This window comes from Saccopteryx leptura, chromosome 1 (genome assembly GCF_036850995.1).
Source record: "Saccopteryx leptura isolate mSacLep1 chromosome 1, mSacLep1_pri_phased_curated, whole genome shotgun sequence".
NCBI lineage: Eukaryota > Metazoa > Chordata > Mammalia > Chiroptera > Emballonuridae > Saccopteryx > Saccopteryx leptura.
In genome coordinates, this window is record NC_089503.1 from 108,907,009 (window position 1) to 108,925,420 (window position 18,412).

At 39.8% G+C, this 18,412-nt stretch overlaps 1 protein-coding gene across 7 annotated transcripts in view; it reads left to right on the forward strand.

Moving 5' to 3' along the window:
* The window catches only part of DROSHA (drosha ribonuclease III), a 128,608-nt gene that overhangs the window by 60,718 nt on the left and 49,478 nt on the right, over positions 1-18,412 (forward strand). For all 7 annotated transcript variants that reach the window (XM_066373939.1, XM_066373984.1, XM_066373974.1 and 4 more), the window contains 5 exons: positions 1,077-1,176; positions 2,910-3,017; positions 9,677-9,784; positions 10,553-10,691; positions 11,046-11,106. In XM_066373939.1, the coding sequence (XP_066230036.1) occupies positions 1,077-1,176; positions 2,910-3,017; positions 9,677-9,784; positions 10,553-10,691; positions 11,046-11,106 (516 nt within the window). The remainder of the gene's footprint in view (positions 1-1,076; positions 1,177-2,909; positions 3,018-9,676; positions 9,785-10,552; positions 10,692-11,045; positions 11,107-18,412) is intronic.

Sequence of the window (18,412 nt, forward strand, 5' to 3'; positions counted from 1 at the left end):
GATTGGAAACAGCACCATTATTTTCTTCAGGAGAGTTTGAATTTTCTACCTCGTTAAACAGAAAGTTTCCTGACTTAATTTTTTTAAAGGATTCATAATGGGAGACAAGGGCATGGGAGATTTTCAATTCATAAATATAATTCTGGTGAAGAGGCTAAAGGGTTTTGTTCTTTCTTTCCCCCCTTTGGATAAAAGTATGAAGCAGTGAACCAGGCACTGTGTAAGTACTCCTTTCTTTCCTCCTTTTCTCTAAGAAATTGTTATCAAAAAGGAGAGACCCAGCTGAGGCCAAGGAAGGAGCAGTTTCAGTGACAGAAACAGTTTCAAGATGACAGAAAATCCTTTGAAAGTCGCTTCTTGTCAGAAAAATGTTAGTAGAATGTGATTAGGCTCTCGTGGACTCAGGTGGCAGGAGTGTGAATTGCTGAAGGACTCCATGTTCTCTTCATTCCCAGGATGCTTTAAAAGTGTCTTTCAGACTGACCCAGGGTATCACACGTTTGGCTACAAATGTGCTTATTTTTGTCATGGTATATACAAACTGGTGTACACCGTTTGTCTTTTTTCCGCCCCAGTGGAAGAATGGGAACAGCTATTGGCACAATTGGGGTTTCTCTTTCTAATACTCTTCAACTTTTACTTCCAGTGTAGGCAGTTCAAAGACTGACAATGTCCTTATTAAGTGAGAGTCTTTCTTTCAACAACCTTCAGAAAGCACATATATTATATACAATGTGTTACTTTCAGAGAGGTAACAATGAGAAATGGCATATCTTTCTGTTGGTTTTGTATATTTCCTTTAGAATTCTTTCCAAAGAGATTTTCCCGTATAGTGACACTTCATTTTTAACCTAAATAAGCAATAATCAACTTAATAACTAGGTTCAAGCTGACTCTTGGTCATCTTGACTTCAACCTCCAAAACCATATCCTTCCTTGGAGTAAGGGTTTGCTGCCATTATGATATTCAAGAGAATGTAATTTATGGTTGAACAGGCCTATTAAAACAACTGGCTTTGTTGTAGTTCAGATTTGCCTTCTCTTAGTTTAAGATGTCTGTTTGTCCTTTTCCTTAGGTACCAGAAACTGTGGAAGAGTTATGTGAAACTTCGTCATCTCCTGGCAAATAGTCCCAAAGTCAAACAAACGGACAAACAGAAGCTGGCACAGAGGGAGGTGGGTATTGAACCCTGTTCTTCTGTGATTGATGATATGCTTGAGGTTTATTTAAAGATTTTTGCATGGCACTACACTTCTGGAATAAGATGGAAGAATACTTTTTGAAACATTACACTTTCCTCCCCTCCTCACATTAGTATGCTGATTGATATTTTTTCATCATACTAGTTAGTAACTAAGGACCCCTTTTTCCCCCTGAAAAGGATAGTCTCTTCTTTTTATTTATTTATTTTTTTAGAAAGGATAGTTTATTATTATTATTATTTATTTAGTGAGAGGAGGGGAGGCAGAGACAGACTCTTGCATGTGCCCTGACTGGAAGCCACCCGCAAGCCCACTAGGGGGTGATGCTCTGTCCATCTGGGGCCCCTACTCTTTTGCAACTGGAGCCATTTTTTAGCACCTGAGGTGGAGGCGATGAAGCCGTCTTCAGTACCTGTCTTGATTAGAACTCTAATCAAGACATGGCTGCAAGAGGGGAGGAGGAGGGGAGAGAGAGAGAGAGAGAGAAAGAGAAAGAGAGAGATGCGAGAAGGGGATTGGTAAAGAAGCAGATGGGTGCTTCTCCTGTGTGCCCGGGCTGAGAATCGAACCAGGGACATCCACACACTGGGCTGATGCTCTATTACTGAGCCAGCCGGCCAGGGCCAAAAAGGATAGTTTATTAATGGATTGCTACCTTTGGGAATAAATTATTTCTTATAGAAATTAAAGTTTTAATCTTTCTGGATCAGTTTTTTATCATTAATTAGAGTGCACATAATACAACTTTGAGTCTCACACAAATTTCTTGGTTTTGAGGTTGTAAAAGATTGTCTTCCATATGTCTGTCAGTTTATTAGGGTGAGTTTATTTTGTAAAGTTTTATATTCTAAATTCCACATCTCTTTACGATGGGTAGTATTATCCCTATATTCCAGGATCATTTATGTTTTAGTTATAATTTTAAGAGTAAATAAATTTAGTATCAAAATAGATTTTGTCTCAGTGAGGTTTTATTCTGTTTGGTGGTGTAAAAGCAAGGCTTTGAAGCTGGGAAGTGGTAAAATTCTGGCTTTGTCACTTACTGTCACTCGAGCCAGTCGGCTTCATTATAAAGGAGGAAAGCAGGGCTGAAAGAGGCTGGCTGAAATGTCCCTCTGTTGGTGCCTCCAAAGAAGAACGTGGTTGTGTGGACTTCTGAAATGAATCATTTACTGTTCTTCTAATCAAAGAGGTGATTTGAAAGGAAAGAGTCATTTTCTGACTATGTCTTGCAGAAGTTTTGGATTATTGTCTTTTTCAAATAAAATATACCCTTGCTGTAAGGGTTTTGATAACGGGTTGACAAATTTGAAAGCAACTTTTAGAATTATGTGGGTTGCAGGTTAATTTACAGATTGTCTTTTTTAGATGTAAATGCTTGACATAAGGCTTGATATAATTTTTACATGCTGATTTCAAAACCCAAACACTACATTTTGTTTTTTTCATCAATGAAAGGACATTTTTTATTTGAACTTTTGAGAATGCTAGATTCAGCTTAGATTTGTTTTCTTACCTGGTTACCCAAGGCTTTGAGCATTCTGGCCTTCATTTCAAGTACATTATTGTCAGTTGCATGAAGAAGCGTGAATACCTGAATGTAAGGGTGATATTGAACAAATTTAGCTTATTTTCTAATGCTTGATGTTCGGCTTAATATTGCATTACAATCATCAGGTTACTCATCATAATGAGTTCTTTTCTAGGAAGCGCTCCAGAAAATCCGACAGAAGAATACAATGAGGCGAGAAGTAACAGTGGAGCTCAGTAGCCAAGGATTCTGGAAAACTGGCATCCGTTCTGATGTCTGTCAGGTAATGACGCTCCTGAGAACCCAGTCGTACCTCATGCCTCTTCCTTTAAAAGTCATCTGGCACTGCAGTTTTCCTAATTCTTAGAAGTTTCTATGGAACATATTACCTTGTCGCTAATAGGGACACCAACCATAAATTGTTTTGTATCATTTGAGTTTTGTTTTTGTTGTCAGTTTTGGTATTGTCTTGTTTAGTTCTGTGTGTGCACATGCACGTGCACAGAGGTAGGGTGGGGGCTCTTAGTAACACTAAGTTCTGTCTTTGTACATCGAGTGAAGGCAAGTCTGTTCTTCAGATGCACCTGCCTGTTCGCAGCCCACGTGTGGGTGCTTGTCAAAAGGGACACTCCAGCAACTCTGCAGGCAGACTCCGGAGGGCCAGGTGAATAAACTACAGACCCCTGACTCAAACCTATGCTGCAGAGAACTGAAGGCATTAATGAACAAAAGCAGTGCAAATTTCATATTTGACCCAAGTGATAGTACTTTTTCATTAGATGAACTCAGTAGAGCAGGGGTCGGGAACCTATGGCTCGCGAGCCAGATGTGGCTCTTTTGATGACTGCATCTGGCTCACAGACAAATCTTTAATAAAAAAAATAACGTTAAAAATATAAAACATTCTCATGAATTACAATCCATTCATTTCCTACTGCTCATGTTCATGGTTGCGGGTGACTGGAGCCAATCACAGCTGTCCTCCAGGACAACACCAAATTTTTATTGGATAGTGCATAATGTACACGGTCATTGTATGGCTCTCACGGAATTACATTTTAAAATATGTGGCGTTCATGGCTTTCTCAGCCAAAAAGGTTCCCGACCCCTGCGGTAGAGGAACATGTCAGATATATATACTGACTAGAAAGTATTTTTGTTTTCCCTGTGGATGTAATTTATACCAGATCAGAGATCTCCCAAACACAGCCTATTCTTTGACCCATGCTTATTTTTTTGTTATGATTGATGCTGGTTGTGCTCCATGGGAATTACAGTAAAGGAAAATGACTACATAGGCTCGGGTCAGGTAATGTAATTTGCTGTGTTCAGCCTTTTGGGAGGATTCTTTCCAGGCTCCCACTTATCTGTTTTGATGGTAGCATATATTGTAATAAGTTCAGGCACTCTTAGGTATTCGTTTCATTATAATAAGTGTTTTTTTTTAAGTCAATGCTGACATTTAATTATTATATTGAACAGTGGGATTTAATCCAATAATTAAAGGTATTGCTGTGCAATCCATTTACCCTGTGATGTCCAAAGCTAAATAGTTTTGTTTTAAGATGAACTGCTATTGATGCAGTACTGTTAGTTTGAGAATAATCATCCACAGTGGCAGCCAGCTACATCTTCCAAGCTCTCTATTATTTTGCCAATTGACCAATTATTTTTCACTGTTTAGCTACGTTCAGAAGTGATTGTCTTACTCTGTCTATTCTTTCTGAGGCCATTTGAAGCGATATCACCCAGTTTTCCTGTTTGCTGATGTTTCTCCAAGTCCAACAGAACATCATCCTAAGGTAGACACTATGCGAACAGGGAGCAGAATGTTAAACAGTCTACTCAAAATCTGGTATCTCAGTGACAAGTCAGAGTAGATTGTTTTAAGAGATCCTAAAATTGTGTAGCATTGAGAACTGGAAAGGACCTTAGAGATCTACTTTAGTCATTTTTGAATCTGAGTTTTCAGTTAACTCTGACGTTTTCTTTTTTAACAAAACCCTGTGGGGCCCTAATTTGTAAAAGGATAAAACATTAACTATCAGATTGATTGGTGGGTGACAGGTATGGAGAGATTATCCTAATCTGTTCCACTGTAGTTTGTGTTCCTCAGCCGTGTCACAGACATCTTACTCTGGCTCCTCAGTGAGATTAGAAGTAGCTTGAGGACTAGTTTATCTTCTCTGTATATATTACATTTTTCATTCTGTTTTGAGGTTGGTAGGCAAAAGCACTCAAATTGCTTTCTTTGACTAACTGGTCAGAGAAAATGGATCCTGATTAAAATTCATGGGAAGGTGAATGCTTCTTGATCTGATAATAGCTCCTCCCTCTGCAGGACTCCCATTCTTCCAAGACAGCTGTTACCTGAGCTGAGTTTACTGTCAAGGAATGGTTGGTGCTAAGTCAACATCGATAGGAACCCCCAGTGTGGGGTGTGAAGAAGGAGACTATTCAGTGCAAAGCAGCTGAGTTGTGATACAGCAGGGCATGAAAACAGCACACATTACATTCTCTGGTCTTCTTAATAGAAATCTTTTTTAAGATTTCAGTAAAATGCTCTTGCATATAAAGGACTTGATAAAGTATAAATGGCTGGCTGGCTGTAGAAGAGCTCAGTAGGGTTACAGCAGGGCTGTGAGGCAGCCCTGGGCCAGGCCTCTCTCAGGCTAGACTACTCTGCTCTGCTCCTTGCTGGTCTGCTTTGCTGTGCTTTGGTCTGTTTCGTTCTGTGCTAGTCTCTGGCCTGCACTTGTCTGCAGCATGCTGCCCGGCAAAACACCTTCAGTGTTTCAGCCTCAGCCAGGGTGACACAGTCTTCAGTCTTTGGTGGAAAGGGAAAGTGCGCTCTCAGAGCCAGAGGGGAGCTGGCTTATATGGACAGAAGTCCCAACCCCTGGTCCCTGATTGGTCTGTCCTCATGCAGATGATGACTCCAGATTCTTACAGTTTGATTAGTCCAAAAGGCACTGTCCTGATTGGTCATAATAGAGCCGCTCCAGTTGATTGGAGCTGCGTAGCTTTGATTGGATGGGAAAAGCCTCAGTCCTATTGGTTGAAATAGGATTCCAGGAACTTCTTTATAAAGTCTGGCTCAGATGGCAGAAACACAGTGCAGGCAGCAATTCAGTGCAGGCTTTTTCCTGAAGTGCAGTTTGCTTTGAGAGGCCTCTGTGTAGAAATGGCTGCTAGGTTCTATTAAAATTTGAGCCCAGTTAGCAACCAGGAGCCCTTCTTATTAGTAGGTGTCTTCTTTGTCAGGGTTCACATTACATTCTCTGGTCTTCTTAATAGAAATCTTTTTTAAGATTTCAGTAAAATGCTCTTGCATATAAAGGACTTGATAAAGTATAAATTGCTGGCTGTGAGTTCGTCTACTGAATACAGGAATTGCTTTATGGTTTGTAAAAAAAAAATGCATATAAATGAATGAATGCAAATCAGCCAGCGACCTGAGAAGTTAATAGAAGGAGAAGTGAAAGAAATCTGAGCACAGTGGCAATGATGGGGAGATGGGGGCAGGAGGTGTGGACTATTAAAAACAATAAAAACCAGAAAGTCAATGTGCTTTGGTGCAATAGTGCCTTCCGCATCAAAATCAAATCATCTTGGAGGCATTCTGTAGCTCACAGCCTTAGGTGAATAGATTAAGTATCTATTTATCGGTACTGACATCAAGTACTACTTCACCATCAATGGATCTTCTTGAAGTTGTGAAAGTAAACTGTTGCTTGCACTGAGCTTCAAACATCAACATACAGAAATACTACCTTTAGAGAATTTGGAGGTGTTACTCATCAACTCATTCATTGCGCAGTTGAAATTTAAATGCACAAACCTAAAATAAGGTAAAAATGACGTAGAGAAAATGATCAGGGTGAATTAACTTAATTGATTTAGGGCTCAAAATGAGTATTTTTACAAGAAATGTTTTTCTTTATTTATGCTCTTTCTTGTTCCAGTATGGTTTTAAGGTGGTGATTCTGAAAATTAGGAGTAATTAACCAACATGCCTATGAAAGCAATAGGCTCCACAGTGAAAACGATTAAATCCGTTACTCTTGTCCATGCCAGTTACTGGACTCTCTGATGCGTCTTCTCACTTAGCTCTTTCTGATAAGACTGTCCTCTTGTACTCACCTGGTGAATTGGATTCTGCAGACCCCTCTCCAGTTTTGGTCACTTTTTCAGTGAATATTGATTTCTGGGTTCTTCCATTCGCAAGGCCCTGTTACATTCCTGTCTTTTCTTTCTCGGGTGACAAGACCACGTAGGTCTTTGTCCCCATCCATGCTTCCTTAGGTGTTCTTGGGGATACTTTGTCGTGTTGTCTAGTTTTTATGTATAGTTCATAGGTCTAGTTTGCTATTCTAGTTGCTCTGTTTTTATGGGAGAATTTAAATAGATTTAAAACTACACACTGCCATTTCCTCACAATCCTCCAGGGGAACATTTTAAAAATGACAGCAGTTGCCGGGCATGAATTAGAGTGAGGCAAAAAGATGCCCAGTGATTGTGTGCATTTCAACATTGCAGAGATTGATAATTTGAAAAACTGAGCTAGAGATTGCAACAGTCTGGTAGGTAATATTGAGACTTGGTTGTCTGGGATACAAGATGGGCATGGGTGAGACTTACCTTCCCATGGTATTCACAAGAAACAGCCTTATTTGGAAAGAAAAACTGGTTCTATGTGGAGCAAGTTTTGAAGAAGAGCTAAGGTACCCAAAACTGTTTCACATGAATAAAGGTCCAAGGAAAAAAGGCTTAGGTTAGTGAAGAGAAGGTGTGGGGACTATGCTATTCATTGTAGTGTTTTATTTTGTCTCCAGGAGTAAGTAGGTTTTAAGGGATAAGGAGACAGATTTGGGCTTAAGGTTATAATAATTTTCTAGTAATCAGAGTACTCTAAAGAGGGTGTTATTATGTTCTTGACAGATAATGAATCATCTGTCACTAGAGGTATTAAAAAATAATTCACCAGTTTGAGTTCATACTTCAGAAAGGTAGTTGCACTGAGTATTCTTCATAACCTGTGACCTATCCACCTCGAGTTTTTAGCATTAACTCCTTTGAGCTTCCTGCAAGTTGAGTGCCTGTAAAACCATATTATACTTTGGCCACACACTTCCATATTATTGTATTTTTAAATACAGTACTTATAAAAACAAAGTGGAAAAAGTGCCAACAATTCAAATCATAATTGCATATCTCTGGGAAGCCCTTGAGGGTGAAAAGAATGTCTTCATCTTTTTCTCTCCCACACTCGTGTAAGCCTTGCACATGGAAGTGCTCAGTATGTATTACTAAATTGCACTGGAAAGAAGGATGTTCTGTTGATTAGAGATCCTGTTTGGGAGAACTAATCTTTCCTTATAAGTTAATAATACAGGAAACTTCCATAGTTTCAAGCAAATCCATTTTCATGTATTTTCAACAATGTCAGCTTAAAATACTTCAAAGGCAAATAATATAAAGCATATGTCAGTCATTTGGTGGGCTCTGCCCATCCTCCAGGTTCTGATGAATAAGAATGACTCCTTTATTCTCTTGCATTTATTCTAGGGAAATGTTATTCATGAAATTATCTTCCAATGAGAACTCTATAGTCAAGTGAAAAGCGATTGAACAAAAAATAAAAGTTCCATGTTCTCAGGTGCCTTAACTGTGTTGGTGGTTTTTCACAAGTTGTCCATGGATGTTAGATCACTTAAGTGTTAAACTTGGAATAGCCCTTGAAGATCATCTAGTTGAGAAGTTCTTGCCTAAAGGATAGTGATGGGCTTCAGGGGTTTGTGAACCTGTATAATGACTTACAATTTTGCATGTTTATGTGCAGGGGCGCTTTAGGGGGAAAGAATCATTTTTCTTAAAAGATTTTCAAAAGTGTTTTGACCGTGAGGAAGTTTTCAGAATTGATGAGTCCTAACCCATTCTCTTACAATTAAGATCCACAAGGAGGCACAGAAAGTCCTGTGACTTCCTTGAGGTCGCCTTGCTGAGTGTGATGAAAACAAGGCTCCTCCTATTTGAATGAAGGCTAATGGGCCTTGTTGTAAGCAGTGTTTTTGTATTTGCTTATTTAACCCTTTTAACCAGGGGTTCCCAAACTACGGCCTACAGGCTGCATGCGGCCCCCTGAGGCCATTTATCCAGTCCCCACCGCACTTCCGGAAGGGACACCTCTTTCATTGGTGGTCAGTGAGAGGAGCACAGGATGCATCCTCATCCTGTGCTCCTGGAGTACTGTATGTGGCGACGCTCATGTACAGTACTACTTCCGGTGACGCGGCACACACGCGTCACGGCTCTGGAAGCGCGTCATATCACTTGTTACGGCTAGCAGTGACAAATATGGAACCGGACATTGACCATCTCATTAGCGAAAAGCAGGCCCATAGTTCCCATTGAAATACTGGTCAGTTTGTTGATTTAAATTTACTTGTTCTTTATTTTAAATATTGTATTTGTTCCTGTTTTGTTTTTTTACTTTAAAATAAGATATGTGCAGTGTGCATAGGGATTTGTTCATAGTTTTTTTTTATAGTCCGGCCCTCCAACGGTCTGAGGGACAGTGAACTGGCCCCCTGTGTAAAAGGTTTGGGGACCCCTGCTTTTAACTGTCCTTGAAAGTAGCTATACTGATTTCCCCACTTTACAGGTGAGGGAACTAAGGCCAAGAAATGAAATAGCTCATCCCAAGCCTAACAACGGATGAGTGACAAAGCAGGATTTGGACCCAGGCATTCTAATTCCAGAGAATAAACCCTAAGCAACTAGGTCCACCACCCTTGGTAGATGACTTGCCAGGATGCCATGCAGCCAGTAAACTATTTCAAGACACTGTGACATGGAATTTGAGATGTGAAATGGTTTGTTTGTTGCATTTTTTAAAAGTTTTTATAGAGTTAAACATATTGAAATATTTTTTTTCCTTAGCATGCAATGATGCTACCTGTTTTGACCCATCATATTCGCTACCACCAATGCCTAATGCACCTGGACAAGTTGATAGGATATACTTTCCAAGATCGTTGTCTGTTACAGGTAATAACTACTCCTGTACACTCATGAAAACAGGATAGGAGTCATTCATCCTGCAGGTTTCAAAGGGAGTGTTAGTCTCTATTCTGGAAGATGATGACGATGTTTAGAAACGTAGCTCTCTCCTCTATTCTAGGTGCCACTTGCAAACCCTTTCTCTCACCCTTTTTTGAGGCTCTTCCTAAAGAAGGAAACTAAAGAAAAAATTTGCCCTGCAAACCTGAGCCCCTTCTCTCAGTTTTTCCTTTTTTATGGCTCTTCTTTCTAGGTGTTGAGCCCTCTAATTCTCCTTGTAAGATGTGGGTTTTTAGATTTATTTTTAGAAGAGGGTTTGCAGTAGAGTTCTGGAAACTTGATATTTACGGAGATAAGTTGGAAAGGACTCTTTTCTGATTCATTTGGGATGATACAAAGACAGTTCTTTTTTAAATCATTTTTTATTTTTCAATTACAATTGACAAACAATATTATATTACTTTCAGGTGTACACCCTAGTGATTAGACATTATATAAAACTCAATGAGAGATCATTCCGATAAATCTCACACCCATCTGACACCATACATAGTTATTAGAAGACTATTGACTGTGTTCCCTATGCTGTACTTTACATCTGCATGACTATTCTGTAACAACCATTTTGTGCTTCTTAATCTCTTCATCTTTTTCACCCCTCCTTTACACCCCTCTGATCGGGCAACTTGTCAAAACGTTCTGTGATCTAGGAGTCTGTTTCTCTTCAAGACTGAACTTATTTCATTGAAATTTTAGCTGGCCATGACTCACCCAAGTCACCACTTAAATTTTGGAATGAATCCTGATCATGCCAGGAATTCTTTGTCTAACTGTGGAATTCGGCAACCCAAATATGGAGATAGAAAAGTTCATCACATGCACATGCGAAAGAAAGGTGCGTTGGGGTTCCACTCGCATGCTTTGGCCTGTGTTCTCAGTTGTAAGTTAAATCGCCACCAGGAATGGCTCCCTGGTGACTGCTGCATCCTCTCATTCTTTAGTGCTTCTTGACCCATAAATAGTAGCATTCACGTTGAGCAGAGCATCGTAATAAGGGCTCATGTATTTATTAGAAAAATTTATTTGTCAAGTGTTTTAAGTAACTAAGTTAATTAAACTTGTACACATGCCTATACAAAACTTTTTAAAGTCAAATTGGGATGTGCTAGATAATTTTTTTTGTACATGTCATATCGTGGCTCTTGAATGCTTCTAACAGTATTCATTTGTGTATTTCTTTCTAAAATAGGAATTAACACCTTAATAAATATAATGTCACGCCTGGGCCAAGATGATCCAACTCCGTCAAGGTAAAGTAGGTTTCTTTATAACAGCTTTATTGCAGTGTAATTCACACACCATACAAACTCACCCATTTAAAGTATACAACTCAGTAGTTTTTAGTATGTTCACAGTATTGTACAACTGTGATTACTACCTACCGTGTTTTTTGCTCCATAAGATGCACTTTTTATCCCCAAAAGTGGAGGGGAAAATGTCTGTGTGTGTGTCTTATGGAGAAAAAAATACGGTATTTTATTAAATATTTTAACACACAATTTGGTTCAGAATTTTTTTTTTCTTATTTTCCTCCTTAAAACCCTATGTGTGTCTTATGGTCAGGTGTGTCTTATGGAGAAAAAAATATGGTAATTTTAGAACATTTCATAACCTGAAAAGAAACTCGGTGCCTATTAATAGTTACTCCCCGTTTCTCACAGCCTGCTTAGCCCTGGGCAGCCATCACTTTCAGTCTTTATGGAGTTGTCTATTCTGAACATTTTGTATTAGTGGTATTGTATGCTGTGATCCTTTGTGACTAGCTTATTTTACTTAGTATCATATTTTCAAGATTTATCCATGTTACAGTATGTATCATTACTGTATTTCTTCTTAATATTCCATGGTGTAATTGTACCACATTTTATTTAATCATTTATCAATTGATGAGCATTTGCATTGTTTCCAATTTTCGATTATCATGAACGATGTTGCTGTGAATATCTGTGTATAGCTTTTTAGGGTTTTTTTTGTGACAGAGGCAAAGAGAGACAGACAGGGACAGATAGGGACAGACAGACAGGAAGGGAGAGAGATGAGAAGCATCAGTTCTTCGTTGTGGCACCTTAACTGTTCATTGATTGCTTTCTCATATGTGCCTTGTTTGGGGGGAATGGGGGCTCCAGCTGAGCCAGTGACCCCTTGCTCAAGCCAGTGACCTTGGTCTGAAACCAGCAACCTTAGGGTTATGTCTGTGATCCCATGCTCAAGCCAGCAACCCCTCTCTCAAGCTAATGAGCCCGTGTTCAAGCTGGCAACCTCGGAATTTGGAACCTGGGTCCTCTGCGTCCCAGGCCAACACTCTATCCACTGTGCCAATGCCTGGTCAGGCCCTTTCCCCATTTTTAATTAGGTTATTCTTTATTACTGAGTTATAATCATTTTTATATATTCTCAATAGAAGTCCCTTATGAGATATATGATTTGCAAAAATTTTTCCTCATTCTGTGGATCATCTTTTCACTCTGTTGAGGATGTCCTTTAAACTAAAGCACATCGTCTAATTTACTGTTTCCTTTGTTAGTGCTTTTGGTGTCATGTCTGAAAAACCTTGCCTAATCTAAAGTCACAGTTGGGATTTTGGTAGGGATTGTGTTGAATCTGTAGATCAATTTGTGAACAGTTACCATCTTAATATTACTGTACTTCCCCATGTATAAGATGTACCCTTTTCCAAAACATTTGGGATCTAAAAACTGGTGTGTCTTATACAGTGGTTGTGGCATTTCAAATGTCATAGGTGGAACTCAGGACGAGACCGTATATGAAGACAGTGATTCATCATCAGACACAGATGAGGACAAGCTAATGGATGGGAGTTTTGACAGTGATGAGGAGTTGTATGAATTTTATGATGAATAAAACTTGAGTTCAGTAACTTTATGTAATTCATTTTTTCAAGTTTTGGGCCCCAAAATTAAGATGCATTTTATACATAGAAGTGTCTTATACATGAGGAAATATAATAAATCTATTGATCCTTGAACATTGGGTATCTTTTTAAATTTCTCTCAAAAATGTTTTATAGCTTTCAGAGTATGCATTTTGTATATCTTTTGCTAAATTTATTCCTAGGTATTTTATTCTCTTTGATGCTGTTAGAAGTGGAATTGTTTTCTTAAGTTCATTTTCAGATTGTTTATTGCAAGTATATAGAAATACGATTGATTTTTGTATATTGATGGTATATCCTGCAACTTTGGTGAGCTCATTTGTTAGGTCCAATAAGTTTTTAGTGTATTTCTTAGGCTATTCTATATATATAATTATATCACATGCAAATAGAAATAATTTTACTTTTTCCTTTTCAGTATGGATATCTTTTGTTTCTTTTTCTTAACCTTGTTGCCCTGGGTAGAGCCTTACTATATACAATATTAAGTGGAAGTGGAGAGAGCAGATGCTTGTCTTTTTCCTAATATTAAGGAGAAAGCATTCAGTCTTTCATCATTGAGTATGGTATTGGCTTTGCGTTTTTCTTAGATGTCCTTTGTCAGATTGAAGACGTTTCCTTCTCTTCCTAGATTGCGTAATGTTTTTATTATGAACGTGTGTTGAATTTTGTCAAATGCCCTTTCTGCATTTATTGAGATGATTGTGTGTTATTTTTCATTTATTCTATTCACATGGTGTATTAGTTAATTGATATTTGGTTAATTGTTTAACCAACTTTGCTTTCTTGGGGTACATCCCACTTGATCATCATGTATAATCCTTTTTATATGCTGCGAATTTGTTAGTGTTGAGGATTTGTGTCTATAAGAGAAACAATTCTGTAGCTTTAATTTCCTGTGATGCTTTTTTTTCTTCTTTGGTATTTTTCTGAAGTGAGAGAAGCAGGAAAGCAGAGCGACAGACTCCCGCATGTGCCCGACTGGGATCCACCCGGCATGCCCACCAGGGGGCGATGCTCTGCCCATCTGGCCGTTGCTTCGTTGTGGCCAGAGCCATTCCAGCGCCTGAGGTGGAGGCCATGGAGCCATCCTCAGCTCCCGGGCCAACTTTGCTCCAATGGAGCTTTGACTGTGGGAGGGGAAGGCAGAAACAGAGAGAAAGGAGAGGGGGAGGGGTGGAGAAGCAGATGGGCGCTTCTCCTGTGTGTCCTGGCTGGGAATCGAACCTGGGATTTCCACACACTAGGCCGATGCTCTACCACTGAGCCAACCAGCGAGGGCCTCCTGTGATGCTTTTGTTTGGAATCATTATGAGAATAATACTGGCCTTATGTAATAGGCTGGAAAGTTGATATGTTAGCTTTCCTTATTTTATTTCTTGATTTTAAAAGATACTTTTCTATATTAATATTCTCATTTTGTGTGACCTTGAGCCCCTGAACAATCCAGGAAGGAAGTGGGCTAGGCCTGTGTAAACTCCTTATTACCCCGGAAAACTGAATGAAATCAGGTGCCTAATAGCTGGTATGGCCAGCTTTAAATGGTCTTTGTTTCATCTGCCCCAACTACACTTGCTGGTATGTAAATTAATGTCTTCGATAGCACTTCCAGACCCCATGATTTATGTTTTCTTTTGCTCTATTCCAGAGATGGCTTACTTACAATGGCAACAGGAATGATAGCTGAGAAACTGTTCTTCCTGAATTTCCCATTTTGAAAATGATTACTGTTGACAGAGAAGAAATAATTTCTTGTGTCCTTTGACTTCTGGCTTTTGGTGCTGGTTTTGAGAGTCCCTTGTCCTGTCTCTGATCTATTTGCGGAGCTGACTGGAGTTTCTCTTCAGGGAGAGTTCTGGCTCTTCAGGGAGAGTCCTGGCCTCCAGCCCCTGGCTGGGTCTGCAGCTGCTGGGGTGTTGCTCTCTAGCCTTCCCCAGCTGGGCACAGCCCTGGGAACTGTACCTAAGAAGCTTCATGCAAATGTAATTGAACAGACATATATCCAGTGCCTTTTGCTGTTTGAGGCAGTTGGTGGGTATTTTAGGTGATCCAAAGGCAAGTGAGACAAAGCTCCAGTCACTAGGAGGCCTGACTACCTGGACTAGGCTGAGAGTGCTGTAAACATAGCATATTTCCCCATGTATAAGATGCTCCTTAATTTTGGGACCCAAAATTTGAAAAAAAATGTATTACATAAAGTTATTGAACTCAAGTTTTAGTCATCATAAAATTCATACAACTCCTTATCACTGTCAAAACTCCCATCCATTAGCTTGTCCTCATCTGTGTCTGATGACGAATCACTGTCTTCATATCTTTCCTCATCCTCAATTCCATCTATGGCATTTGAAATGCCACACTTCTTAAATGACTTGACAATGATCTCAATCTTGATATTATCCCAGGATCTTTTCACCCAGGTATGAAACAATGAGCACAAAGAGAACAAGTGTGAAAAAGCAGGAAATGCAATAAAAAAATCTACAACCACTGTATAAGACACACCCAGTTTTTAGACTCCAAATTTTTCGGAAAAGGGTGCTTACACATGGGGAAATATGGTAAATGTCCTGCTGTCAGAGGGGCTCTGCTAAGTGCTTCAGTGAAGGGCAAAACCAAAGTATACACACAAGACTGCTGTGGGGCTAGGATCGCCCTGGTGGTTGTTTAGGGATTCTAGGTCATTTTTATCCTATGCACTTGAATAATGGAGTTCACTTGAAAGGATTTGCCTTCTCTATTGGTTTCCTAGTTTGCTATTATGAAATGGAATGCAGTAGTCTCTGTTCCTTGGAAGTGTTTATATATCTTTGAAGCAAACACTATCAAATTACAAGTGTCAGTGGTTATGTCTTCTCCCAAGCAAGCTTGCTCAGAATTTCAGACTTCAGAAAGGAGAGCGAGAGAGAGCGCCAGCAAGTGGTTTGGGAGCCCTGTCTTTGCCCTGTCTTTGGCACTGATGGCAAAGGGGAGCTGGGCGAGCAGGCGGGCAGAGGAGAGGCCTGGAGGGGCTCTTGATCGACTCCTCCTAGTCCCCCTGAGAGCTGCTCCCACCCTGCCCACCTGCAGTATAATTAATGCCCAAATCTGCTGGCTCCCCTTCCCACTGCCACCAGTCACCTGCTGTTTCTGGACTTTGATTCTAGTTGAGAGCTTTCTGTGACGTCTTGTCACCTACTGAGTAAGTTGGAACCTCCCCACCTGGCAGTCCCAACGTGCATAACTTGGCCTTAGGCCGCTTTTCCAGGTATGTCTTTCCTTACTTGTGGCTCGCTCACACCAGTCAGACCAGTGAGACACCAGAAGCACTTACTGTGCTGTCAAGTGTGCTGTCCCCCTTCCCCGAAGGCCACCAGGCATGTGCAGCTGCCTGTGGAGCGCTGTAACCTGGTGACTTCCTGCCCAAGCCCTGCAGGCATCTGCTCTACCTGCATACCTGCATATTCTAGTTCCCCCATGCATTGTAATTATGTGATGGGCTGATTTTCTTCTTGTAAGTGGTCTTACTCTTCTATTTTTTTCTCTTTAAATGTCCTTTCCTATTGCAACTAGTGTGTTTCACAGAGCAGGGCCTCAGCAAATGATTATTAAAGGAAGGAATGCTACTCATGATATTACTTGTATCAAAGGTTATTTACTTGGCTAGCAAAGGGGGACTGGGCATTAAAGAAGTGTCATGGTCAGAGCCATCACCAGAGGTTTGTTGTTGTTTCTTTAAGCCAGAGCGATGGAAGAGGGGAAGTAAGGGAGAGAGATTAGAAGCATCAGCTTGTAGTTTCAGCACCTTAGCTGTTCATTGATTGCTTTCTCATATGTGCCTTGATTGGGGGGGGGGGGGTTCCAGCCAAGCCAGTGACTCCTTGCTCAAGCCAGCGACCTTGGGCTCAAGCCGGCGACCTTGGACTCAAGCCGGCGACCTTGAGCTCAAGCCAGCGACCTTGGGCTCAAGCTAGTGACCTTGGACTCAAGCCAGTGACCATGTGATCATGTCAGTGACCTCACACTCCAGCCAGATGAGTCTGTGTTCAAGCCAGGGACCTTGGGGTTTTGAACCTGGGACCTCATTGTCCTGGGTCGATGCTCTATCCACTATGCCACCATTGGTCAGGTGCCATCAGCAGAGGTTTAAATGGCTGGTTAGTATTTTACTTATTCTGATTTGGGATCAGCTAGGATATACAAAAATCATGAGGACAAACTTAATAAATAAAATCCTATCTGCCTATCAAAACTGCAAAATAATGAACTTTTATGGTGACATCATCTCAAATGAATATGCCACCCATAATTTTAAAGTGTTAGAGCTTAACCTCATAAATTTCAGTTACATTTAACTTGTGCAAATAGCAATGAAATGTTACCACAGAAAGGTTCTCTGAAGGATTAGGCATTTGGTGGCATTTAAGTAATCCATGTACTATCAGTCAGACCTTTGGGAAAGAGGGGCCAGAGACTGGTAATGGAAAAATGAGGGAATCAAGCAGCCTTGGTTTATTGTGTTTTGATTGGTAGCATCATTGATAGACAGAACATAGAATCTATTGGACCAACAGAGAGGCACCTACAGATTATTTATTAATGTCTGTGTGTTTAAGGAAATGCTAATTGCTAAGTGTATTTTAAATCAGTTATACACAAGTATTTTGCATTGAAAATACAGTCACAGTATGCATTGAAAATATGTGAATTCCTCTGAGTGGATTTACTGACTTAAATGTTTCAAGTTAAATCCCAAAGATGTATAACCTGGGATCCATGGCTCCAGTGGGTCTCAGATCTAGAACCCTGTAACCTCCACTCCCCCAAGTGTGTAGGCAGATGGATATAATAAATAGAAGGGATTTCTGAATTGGGTAGAAGATTCAACTGAACTCTAAGATCCTTTCTTGCTCTACTCTACCAGTCATTGCTTGGGGCTTTGAAGGCAAAGAGAAATGTATTCCATACTGTCATTCTAGCAGTTACCCTTGGACTTTGCTCAAATTCAAGATGGTTTTCCATGAAGTAAATGACATCTTACAGTAATTTTACAAGGATTCTTGTATAAAAGTGCTTTGAATTCCTCAGAGCAAATGTGCTATATAAATGTTACAGTTAATCTAGATTTCATAATGCCTCTGTTGATTCCGGTCTCAAAAACAAATGGAGTGCTTGCTGCTCGGTAAACGTCTCATCTTGGAGCTCGCTCGTATTTATAATGACGGTGAGCAAGGAAAGTATAAATAATGGGAGAAGGAACAAAACATTTGCTACTGTTTTATGGCCTAATGCTTGTTTTATTTTCTTTTTTGTTAAACTTTTAGATAAAGAATTCTTAACAGTAGCTATAAGTTTTTCTTTCTTTTTTTCCCCCATTTCCCATTATTGGCTATTAACTGTCTTCCAGAATGCCTTTTTCATATAAGTAAAGGCCATACATTGAAATGAGTGTTCAGAATTACTTCTTTGTTGCTCAGATCTTTGTAGTTTTCTCCTTTTACATTGATGTTCCCTTCAAAGTTCCAAAGTATAGGGATGGTACAGTAGAAGACTATGAGATATGTCATACTCTTATGTGTGAGATATGTCAAATAATATAAAATTGAACTTATGAGATATGTCAAAAATATAAAATAGAACTCAAAATGCCAGGTCGATGATTTGGTAGACAGTTGTCATTTAAT